At 40.8% G+C, this 11,519-nt stretch overlaps 1 protein-coding gene across 3 annotated transcripts in view; it reads right to left on the reverse strand.

Annotated features, from left to right (window-relative positions):
• Positions 1-340: 340 nt before the first annotated feature.
• The window catches only part of fstl3 (follistatin-like 3 (secreted glycoprotein)), an 83,898-nt gene continuing 72,719 nt past the window's right edge, over positions 341-11,519 (reverse strand). For all 3 annotated transcript variants that reach the window (XM_043721272.1, XM_043721274.1, XM_043721273.1), the window contains 2 exons: positions 2,598-2,825; positions 341-1,607 (listed from right to left, as the gene is read on the reverse strand). In XM_043721272.1, coding sequence (XP_043577207.1) covers positions 1,531-1,607; positions 2,598-2,825 — 305 coding nt within the window. In that variant the 3' untranslated portion in view covers positions 341-1,530. The remainder of the gene's footprint in view (positions 1,608-2,597; positions 2,826-11,519) is intronic.

The following is an 11,519-nucleotide window of genomic DNA, read 5'->3' on the forward strand; positions in this document are numbered from 1 at the left end:
TCGGTCCTTTAGCATCATGGGCCTCTAGACCTTGAAAATATATAGCAAAACATTGCAGGAACATGTGTATTTGAGTTAGTTTCAAAGAGGTCTTCAAAACTATGAGGGGCATGGATGAGTTGAATAGTCAGGGTATTTCCCAAGGGTAAGGGAGTCCAAAACTAAAGGATATAGGTTTAAAGTGAGAGGAGAAAGATTCGTAAGAGACCTAAGGGGCAGCTTTTTCACTCAGAGTGTGGTGCATCTATGGAATGAACTGTCAGAAGAAGTGGACAATTACAACATTTAAAAGGCATCCGGATGGGTATATGAATAGGAAGGGTTTAGACGGATATGGGCTAAATGCTGGCAAATGGGATTAGATTAATTTAGGATATCTGGTCGGCCTGGATGAATTGGATCGAAGAGTCTGTTTTCTTGCTGTACATCGCTATGACTCTATAAAATGATTGTCCTAAGATACTACACACTAAGACCCTCTTCCTTATTTCTGTCAGACCATAAGGCCATTCTCAGTGTGCATGAGATACAATGTTAGAGTAAAGTGGCACACTATCCTTTTATACATATGTTGTAACATAATTAAAAAGCAAAGTGCTTTAAGGATTGCAGGCAGAACCTTTGAATAACAAGGCTGACTTAACATTAAGGCATCAGAAAGATTGTATGTGATCATAATTTACCCACTTCTGCTTATTAGCCAAATGTTATTGGATAAATGGCGACATGAGTACAGCTAATGGAACCTTGTAGTATGAGATGCCACATGTTTGTTAAGAAAAGCTACTAGTGCTGCATCCAGATAAATGGCATTTGTATTGTGAAACAGGCCACCCATGATCTCTTCAATTCACAAGTGAACTACAAAGCTGGCTAATCAAGTATTTGTTGAAAAAGAATTTGCAAGATTTAACAATAAGTAAAATGCACTGTAGATTGTTGCTAGATTGCAGGCCTAATTCTATAAAATGGCATGGGTGATGCTAGTGTTTCTACTCAGCACGTGCCAGTAATGATCTTCTGTACAGTGATGACATGGCAATACAAAGTTGTGATACTCTTGAACGTCCCAAGACATTTTTTCTTGCTCTTCCTCTGTTATGCTATCCGTGTCACACTTGATGCAAAGTCCATGTTGCAGTGTGCACAGAAACATTCCTGAATCATTCATGTTTTATAATAACTGCTGCTGAATCTCGAACAGTACTCAGCCATTTTAGCACCAATTCTTATAATTAAAAGGTTAAACATTAAAACTAACATGAATATTTGCGCACAAGCAATTTTAGTTGTGGCTTAGTGAGCCCTTGGAAGTGAAAAGTCTTGAGGCCTAGTCTATGCATTAACTTGTGATGACAAATCAGTCACATAAGTGAAAGGAAGGAGTGAGTGGATATTTTGATAGCACTAAAAGTTCAAATGACTTGTGTATTAGTGCTCACATAGTACAGGCACTACTCTAATGCCCAGAGGAATTTTTGCCCCAATGTCTTTTCTTTCTCTGCTTGTAACTTCTTGATTCATTATAAACTACCATCCAAGGAGAAGTTTCGAAAACACCGTATTATCTTGATTGTCTCCTTTTTGCTTGATCCCTTCTGCTGAAGCTGCAAAAGAAAACCCATCAAATTAGTACAGTGCTGAATTGCATAGACAAAAACAAATGAACACAAAGATATCAAAGTTTCTTCAACACCTTTCTAGATGCATAGAAGATTACAGCTATGAGCTAACACAGGGTACAATTCACTGTAGCTATTTAGGCTGAAGCAAATTTCAGGAGAGGTTATTTTAACTCCATGCAATATCATAAAATCAGTCAATACTGATCAACTGCCCTTTACACATTTCTCTTGCTTTCCATTTCCAATTTTAATTCATTGTGAGAGGTGTATAATTGGAAGGTTCCCCACTCCATATCATTTGCATGTTCAATATTATCATATATAGCAACTAGAGCAATATCTTTCCATGAGTACACGAGCTGTCAGAACTGATAAAAATTCACCATCTTGAATTATCAATTCTGCTTCTCTCAGACTGTGCCAGATTGACTAGGTATTTCCATTATTTTCTGTTTTCATTATTTTCTACTAATGATTGCTGCACTGGAATATTTTAAAATGCTATACATGGATTTAGGATTTCCAAGTTAAATTTTTTTTGTTTCCCACTGACATCTGCAAGAGAATTTTTTTAAACTCTTCCTAATGTTCATGATAAAGGAGAATAAAATACATTTGAAAATAAGATATTCCAAAAAATAATTCCATAATGTTTCAAATTAGCTGAGCTTTTTTGTCTGACAGCTACATTTATCACGAGATGACCGTTTGTCTAAGGATTTGGGGTGGAAGTGTGTGTGATGAATTTGACAATTGCTAAAATGAATTAAGTACAGGATGTACTTCTGCTAAAAGAATGTGCTTTCCATCCATTTTATATCTGACAAACAGGAGCAATGTATACTACATCATAATATCACCCAATACGTATATAAAGTCAACATTGTATTACGTTTTAATGTACCAAATTGCAGTACAATTTTCAAACACTGTTTTTGAGGTGAGATAGTTTATAGGACTTGTGCAACTTACCATTGCATCTCCCATAGTGAGCAACACCAATGGATTTTCCCAGTAAGCAAGTAGCACGCCTCAGATGGCACACACTATGATAGGTAATACCATTGTTCCCACAAAGTGCTTGTTCAAATGATAATGGCTCTGGACAAGGCATCACTCTACACATCACGCAGTGTGCACTGTGGGTTTGATCTATCACACACATGGAGGTACCCGGGCATGAAACCTGTGTGCATGACTCTGGAAGACATAAGGAATGTACAATGGTAAGTACTACAAACAGAAGACTAATGAATTTGTTGTTCCACTTCAATAAATTGGAGAATATATTGCTCAGTAAATTTAATAAATTACAACTTACATTGTCCAGTAAATATTAATGCTGCCTCAAAATGCTGATAATATTTTAAAGCATTTTTCAATTAACAGCAGCATCATAAATTATATTATTAATAAACATAATTGGCATCACATTAGTACTTATTCCACATGGAACTGATCATTTTACTTCCATAAATTTTCAATGTTGATTAGGACATTTTACAGCAACAGCTTTTCATTATATTAGCAAGAAGGGAAAGGTATAAAAATGACAACAACATCAATTTAGCAACATTTTTCATTGGTTTGGATAACATTTTTAATGCATTTGTATTAAACTAAACTTAACAAAAATATGCTCTTCATTTGCACTACTACAGAGAAACCAATCCAAATATGTATCTCATCAACAAAGATCTGATCATTGAATTACTCTGTGCTTGCAAATGCTTTGTGTTAAAATGACATTTATACTTATTTAGCTTTTAAAGCAAAAACAAAATGAGCTATTTTCTATTTTGGCTAGGTACTCTCCTCATTTGTCAAAAATCTGCATCATAAATTGATCATTCAAAGTCATTTTCTCACGCCAAATTAAAATTATCTACTCACATGAATTAAGCAACTTAAGTTAACACAGGAAATTCGAACTTGTGCAAACATTTTGGATAGATGATCTTATTAAGTGACGCTCAATTCAACATAGTCCATTATCCCATTTAATAATAAATATAATTTCAGTATTTGTCAATATGAAGCGACAGCAAGATGGTAATGAAGAGGGTCAAAAATAAAATTTGACAGTATGTTACATATCTAATGGTCTCAAATTAATTTGCTTAACTATTAGGAAACCTGCACATATGAGCACATGGTTTTTGCTAAAACGAACCATAAATAAAAGTTCATAACACACTGTGAGGTCTCCATTTGGAATACTTGGGACCAAGTCTGGCAATTTTTTGTATTATGGAATGATGTCAGATTGTTGAACCACAAATGTGTGAGCCATGAGTTGCTGGATCTGACCATAAAGTTTGGACAACTGATGTTTTGGAGACATGGTAGCTCAGTGGTTAGTGCTGCTACCTCACAGCACCAAAGACACGGGTTCCATTCGAGCCTCGGGTCACTGTTGGTGTGGAGTTTGCACATTCTCCCTGTGCAGGTTAGGTGGATTGGCTATGCTAAATTGCCCATATTATTCAGGGTTGTGTAGGCTAGGTGCATTAGTCATGTAAGGGAATGAGATATCATTTGGAGGATCAGTGTGGACCATAGGGATTCTATGATAAACCTAGGTTTGTTGACAGGGTGGTTTCTGCAATGGATCATTTATGGTGACTCAGTGATTAGCACTGCAGCCTCAAAGTGTCAGAGACCCGGGTTCGATTCCAGCCTTGGGTGACTGTGTGGAGTTTATACAGTCTCCCCGAGTCTGCATGGGTTTCATCTGGGTGCTCCGGTTTCTTCCCACAATCCAAAGACATACAGGTAATGTGGATTGGCCACGCTAAATTGCCCATAGTGGTGCACTTGTTGGGCCAAAGGGCCTGTTTCCACACTGTAGGGAATCTAATCTAAACAAAAGATTTCTGGACTAGATAGTATTATACATTTGGCCCATGCTGTTGTGTTGAGTATTCCTGTTTGACAGATCATTGGATGCCATCATAACAAATTATATTAGATTACATTACAGTGTGGAAACAGGCCCTTTGGCCTAACAAGTCCACACCGACCCGCCGAAGCGCAACCCACCCATACCCCTACATTTACCCCTTACCTAACACTACAGGCAATTTAACATGGCCAATTCACCTTACCTGCACATCTTTGGACTATGGGAGGAAACCGGAGCACCCAGAGGAAACCCACGCAGACACGGGGAGAATGTGCAAACTCCACACAGACAGTAGGCCAAGGCGGGAATTGAACCCGGGTCTCTGGCGCTGTGAGGCAACAGTGCTAACCACTGTGCCACCGTGCCGCCCCTAATTGCACAGTTTATTCAAATTAGTAATCTGGATTTAATTATATTGTTGCCATTAGTGAAGAATATCTAGGGCCTTAAATCAACAGGTCACTAAAAGGATAAAAACTCAAACTTTAGAATGACCTTTTGACAAAAGAATATTTTGTCTGTAGATATATGCCTGTACATGACTAATTGAAACTAATATTTCTGATCTGCGGAGAGAAAGGAGAGTTAATGTATTGGGTCGAGGGACCCTCCTTCAGAAGAGGATTCTGCTTTCTCTCCAAAGATACTTTCAGACCTGCTGAGTTTCCCTTGCAATTTCTGCTTTTGTTTCAGATTTCCAGCATTCATTGATCTTTGTTTGACCTCTTGTGTTGCTTGTTCAGTGATGATGACATAGAGAGGATGTTTCCTCATGTGGGGCAATCTACATAGAATAAAAGGTCATAATTTTAGGATAAGGGGTAGTAGATTTAAAACAGAGATGAGGAGACATTACTTCTCTCAAAGAGTCATGAATCTGTGGAAGTCATAGAATTGCATCCTAGGATCCTAAAAGAGGTAGCTACAGGAATACTTGATGCATTGGTTGCAATTTTCCAAAAATCATTGCATTCCGGGGAAATACCAGAGAATTGAAAAACTGCTAATGTGGCCCACCCTATTCAAAATGAAAGGGAGGCAGAAAGCAGGTAACTATAGGCTGATTAGCCTAACAAATATTGTTGGAAAAATATTGGTATCAGTTATTAAGAAAGGAATAGCAGAACATTTGGAAAATCAGAATCAGCATGGCTTCATGGAAGAGAAATCATGTCTGACTAAGTAATTAGAATTTTTTTCAAGGAAGTCTCAACCAGAGTGGATTGAGGGGATCCAGTAGATGTGTTGTATTTGGGTTTCCAGAAGGCATTTGACAGGGTATCTCACAAGACATTAAGTCATAAAATTAGAGCCCACAGGGTTGGAGATTCCACATGGATAGAATATTGGCTCATATACAGGAAACAGTGAACAGGATAAGGGATTCTTTTTCAGGTTGGTGGTGAAATATCATCCCATAGAGGCTAGTATCCTGTCACCAAGTCACCCCTTATTTGCATATGAGAAAAGTCCTTGACTCTAGCATTGCCTCTTCAGAGTCAGCTGTCAAAGTGCCAGAATCTCTGACACTCCTCTTTTTATCTGAGTTCGAGGACAGAGGCTGATCCTTTTTCTTGGAGAGCCTCCTGTGGCATTTTAGCACCACGTCAGGTTCCTCCAACTTGTTGTCTGACGCAAGTGGTGTGTCACACGTGGGAGCTCATCTCTTGCACCAGGAGCACCTTGGTAGAATTTCAGTTTCTTCTTCTACAAAGGTGTTGAGGTGGATACATCCATCATGTCCATCTCTGATTCACAAGACTTGTCAATGTTTGATGGAAAAGATTAACTCATGAGTTCCGATAGCTGTTCCAACGTTTAGAGGGGCACGACACATTTTGCTCATGCACCTTTTTCAAATTAGAGGCTTTCACATGGTCCATGTGCTTGTTCAGATCCACCGCACCTACCCAAACTTTATACATCACTGATCCTGATCTCACATCCACCATGCCTCTTGCACGCGAGGACCTTTCTGTGGTTCTTACACCAAAGGTCGTCCTCTGAATCAAAATGTCTCTCTTGCTTGGTGAAGTATTGTGTTTGACATTGACAATCCTGATGCTGTTTCAATCTTTGCACCCTCCCCCAACCCCCACCTTCAGGTCCAGGAAGATCAGACTTAACCTGGTGCAGAATCTTCCACCTATTAGCAACTCTGCCATGCTATCCCTGCAGCTGTATGAGATGTGGTCCTAAAATCAAATAGGAACTATGACAGCTTGGTATCAAGTAAGGCTGGAGGCTATTTCTTTCAGACTGCTTTCAAATTTTGGATGACACTTTATGGCAGGCCATTGGATGATGGGTGGTATGGAGCTGTCCTTATATGTGGATTCCCATTCAAATTTAGGAAATACCCAAATTACCTGGTGGTCAATGATGGCTCATTATCTGTGACCAACACTTTCTGGAATTCATGTATTGAAAAAGATGTGTGCATTTCCTTTTTTACGTCATCTCCATGTGTGATGAATGGACTCCACTTTGAATGGCAGTCTGCAATGACTAAGAAATTTGAGCCCATGAAAGGACCTGCATAGTCAGTGTGCAACCGAGGTAAACCAAGGTTTACCCAGCCATTCTCACAGATGTAGGGGAGTTGCTGGTGGTAATTTTTGTCCTTGATGGCACTGCACCACCAACACAGCTATGTCTGCATTCAAGCTTGGCAACCAGACAAACCTTTCGCCAATATCTTCATTTTGGAGACCCCTGGATGACCCTTGTGGAGTTCAGCCAGTATTTGGTGACAACATTTGCTTTCGACAATCACTCTTGCTCCCCATAACAACATAACATCCCCTATTGTGGGCTGGTCTCTCCAGGTCCAAAAAGGTTTCAATTTTAGTTGTGACAGCAGTTTGGTTTCCCCCATCACCACTAGCTGTTTCAGTTTTGAAAGGACTGGATCCTTCTGTGTCCAAAGTCTGACATTGTCATCTGTGACTGGGACTGTGTCCAAAAAATTTAATACCATTACAGACTCTTCCATTGGGGATGCCACCAGTAGTATATCTGCTAATGGGAGGCGGCTCAATGCATCCACATTCAGTACTCAGCATGCCAGATGCTGTTTTAACTTATAATTATAAGCACTTGTGTTACAGTCCACCGCTGAATGCAGCCTGAAGCTATGGGCAGCACTGCCTTGTCCTTTTTAAGCAGACCAATAGTGGTTTGTGGTCCATTATTATCACAAACTTTCATCCATAAATGTATTGCTGGAACTTGCTGATTCCAAACAGGACCGCCAACCTTTCTTTCTCAGTATGATCGGTGCTGCCCATTCCACAAACTGGACTGGTTTGACGATTCCTTCACTTTCCAGTCTTCTGATTTCTGCCTCTACTTTTGCCCATAAGACAAATGGCACTGGGCAGGCCTTGCAGAATCGTGGAATTGCTTGCTCGTCAACATCAAGGTGGCCTTGGCTCTTCTGATAGTCCTTAGACCTTCCTGGAAGACTTCCAGATATTTATTTCGGACTTCATTTGGCAGCCACGTTCTAGTTGAAAAATGTTCAGCCAATCTTGGTGAATCTCCTGCAAGCCAATTTTGCCCCATCAAGCTTGGACCCAAGCGTTTTACTACAATCTGAACTGAATCAGTTGCCATTCATAAGAGACAGGAACCTAAGTTGTACCCTTAATCCGTAATAGGTTCTCAGCCAAGCTCGGGTCCAGCACAAATTTATGGGTTGGGGTCCAAAGCAAATTTTGTTAAAAACCCATCTGCAATCATTGATGCGGCCACCGTGGTATCAACCTCCATTGGAGTCATCGAGTCATGCAATATGGAAACAGATTCTTTGGTCCATCCAGTCCATGCTGACCATAATCCCAAACTAAACCAGCCCCATCTGCTTGTGCCTGGACCATATCCTGCCAAACCTTTCCTACACATGAACTTATCCAAATGTCTTTTAAATAGAGTCACAGAGATATACAGCATGGAAACAGACCCTTCGGTCCAACGCATCCATGCCGACCAGATATCCTAACCTAATCTAGTTCCATTTACCAGCACTTGGCCCACATCCCTCCAAAATGTTCCTATTCATATACCCATCCAATGCCTTTTAAATTTGCAATTGTACCAGCCTCCACCACTTCCTCTGGCAGCTCATTCCATACATGTACCACCCTCTGGGTGAAAAGGTTGCTCCTCGGGTCTCTTTTATAGTTTTCCCCTCTAACCGGCACGGTGGCCCAGCAGTTAGCACTGCTGCCTCACAGCGCCAGAGACCCGGGTTCAATTCCCGCCTCAGGCGACTGACTGTGTGGAGTTTGCACATTCTCCCCGTGTCTGTGTGGGTTTCCTCCGGGTGCTCCGGTTTCCTCCCACAGTCCAAAGATGTGCAGGTCAGGTGAATTGGCCATACTAAATTCCCCGTAGTGTTAGGTAAGGGTAAGTGAATGTAGGGGTCTGGGTGGGTTGCGCTTTGGCGGGTCGGTGTGGACTTGTTGGGCTGAAGGGCCTGTTTCCACACTGTAATGTAATCTAATCTAATCTAAAAAAAAAACCCTAAACCTATGCCCTCTAGTTCTGGATGCCCCCACTTCAGGGAAAAGGACTTTCTCTATTTATCCTGTCCATGTTCCCCATGATTCTATAAACCTCTATAAGGTCACCCATCAGTCTCCAATGCTCCAAAGAAAACAGCCCCAGCCTATTCAGCATCTTTCAATAGCTCAAATCCTCCAACATCCTTGTAAATCTTTTCTGAATCCTTTCAAGTTTCACAACATCCTTCTGATAGGAAGGAGATCAGAAATGCATGCAATATTCCAAAAGTGGCCTAACCAGTGTCCTGTACAGCTGCGAACCTCCCAACTTCTATACTAATGCTCTGACCAATAAAGGAAAGCATATCAAATGCCTTCTTCACTATCCTATCTATCTGCGACTCTACTTTCGAGAAACTATGAACCCGCACTCCAAGATCTCTTTCTTCAGCAACATTCTCCAGGACCTTACCAATAAGTGTATAAGTCCTGCTAAGATTTGCTTTTCCAAAATTCAGCACCTCACATTTATCTAAATTAAACTCCATCTGCCCCACCTCAGCCCATTGGCCCATTTGATCAAGGTCCCATTGCACTTTGCGGTAACCGTCTTCTCTGTCCACTGCACCTCCAATTTTGGTGTCATCTGCAAACTTACTAACTATACCTCCTATGTTCACATCCAAATCATTTATGTAAATGACAAACAGTAGAGGACCCAGCACCAATCCTTGTGGCACTCCACTGGTCACAGGCCTCCAGTCTGAAAAGCAATCCTCCACCACTACCCTCTGAATTCTACCTTTGAGCCAGTTCTGTATCCAAATGGCCAGTTCTCCCTGTATTCCAAAGCTCTAACCTTACTAACCAGTCTCGCATGGGGAACCTTGTTGTAACAAAACTGCATTCACCATTCACCTGGCAGTTCATTCCACACATGAACCACTTTATGTAAAAAAGTTGCCCCTCACAGCTTTTACAAATCTTTCTCCTCTTATCTTAAAAATATGCCTAGTTTTGAACTCCCCCAACTCTAAGGAAAATACCCTTGTCCTTCACCTCATCTATGTCCCTTGTGATTTTAAAAACCTCAATGAGGTCACCCCTCAACCTCCTATCCTCCAGTGAAATAGGTCCCAGCCTTTCCAATCTATTTTTATATTTCAAACCCTCCATTCCCAGAACATCATGGTAAATCTTTTCTAAACCGTCTCCAGCTTAATAATATCCTTCCTATAACAGGGCGACCAGAACTGTACTCCAGAAGAGGCCTCACCCATGTCTAGTGACGTCAATACTATTATACTCAAAGATTAGAACTGGGTGATCATTTATCCAGACATTTATTTTGATTGGTACTGATTTGGAAGTTATTGGCATTTTAACTGTTCCAAACCAGATGTAGGCCTATGATATATCTTACTCAATTTAGGTCTAGTTGGGCTCTTTAGCTGTCTCAAGTCTTCAATGGTTTGCTGGTCAGGATCCTGAAGAAAATTTTAAACGTTTGACCAAGGCTTTGCTTTATTTTGGGATTTTGCTGTGAGCTGACCTACAGTCCCTCTGTTCAGGAAATGTCCGTAGTGAGGCAATACAATCGCCTGCTCTCAACTGGTGTTCCCCAATTTTAGTCGGACTGGCAAGGAGTCCACTTCCACTGGAATACCCTGCAACCCATATGCTCCACTTGCCACATTTTCCAGTGATAAAGCCAGTTGTAGCGTCTGTTTGAATTCCAGCTGGGCTTCAGCTAGTAGATGACGTTGCATACTTAAATCATTAACCTCACATATTGAATGGTCTCTAAGCATCTCACTAAGGGTCGAACCAAAATCACATGTCTCTGACAGTCATCTTTAATCTAGTCAAACATTTGGATACGGATTCCCCCTGGTTCTTGAATTGCTGAGTAAAAGCAATGGCATCTCAAAATTAGAGGCTTGGGGTCATAACTATTAATTTAACCTGGTGCAGTGTGTGTAGAGGAATAAGACGGTGTTATTTTCTGGGTCTGTAGATTGTGAAGGAGCAAAAATGGCCTTTGCAGTGATATGTACTTCTTGTCAGATGTGGGAGTTTAAAGACAGTTTAAGGATTACTGCGGAGTATATCTGCCATAAATGCTGTTGGATGTTAACCTGGTGCAGTGTGTGTAGAGGAATAAGACGGTGTTATTTTCTGGGTCTGTAGATTGTGAAGGAGCAAAAATGGCCTTTGCAGTGATATGTACTTCTTGTCAGATGTGGGAGTTTAAAGACAGTTTAAGGATTACTGCGGAGTATATCTGCCATAAATGCTGTTGGATGCAAATCTTATCAGATCGAATGGATCGGTTGGAGAGACAGTTAGAAGCGATGAGAAATTTACAACAGCAACAGTATGTGATGGATGGCAGTTATAGGAAAGGGGGAAAATCTCAGATACAGTCACATAGATGGGTTAACTCCAGGAAGGGTAAGAGAGGGAGGCACCTAGGCCAGG

Source organism: Chiloscyllium plagiosum, chromosome 31 (assembly GCF_004010195.1).
Source record: "Chiloscyllium plagiosum isolate BGI_BamShark_2017 chromosome 31, ASM401019v2, whole genome shotgun sequence".
Classification (NCBI taxonomy): domain Eukaryota; kingdom Metazoa; phylum Chordata; class Chondrichthyes; order Orectolobiformes; family Hemiscylliidae; genus Chiloscyllium; species Chiloscyllium plagiosum.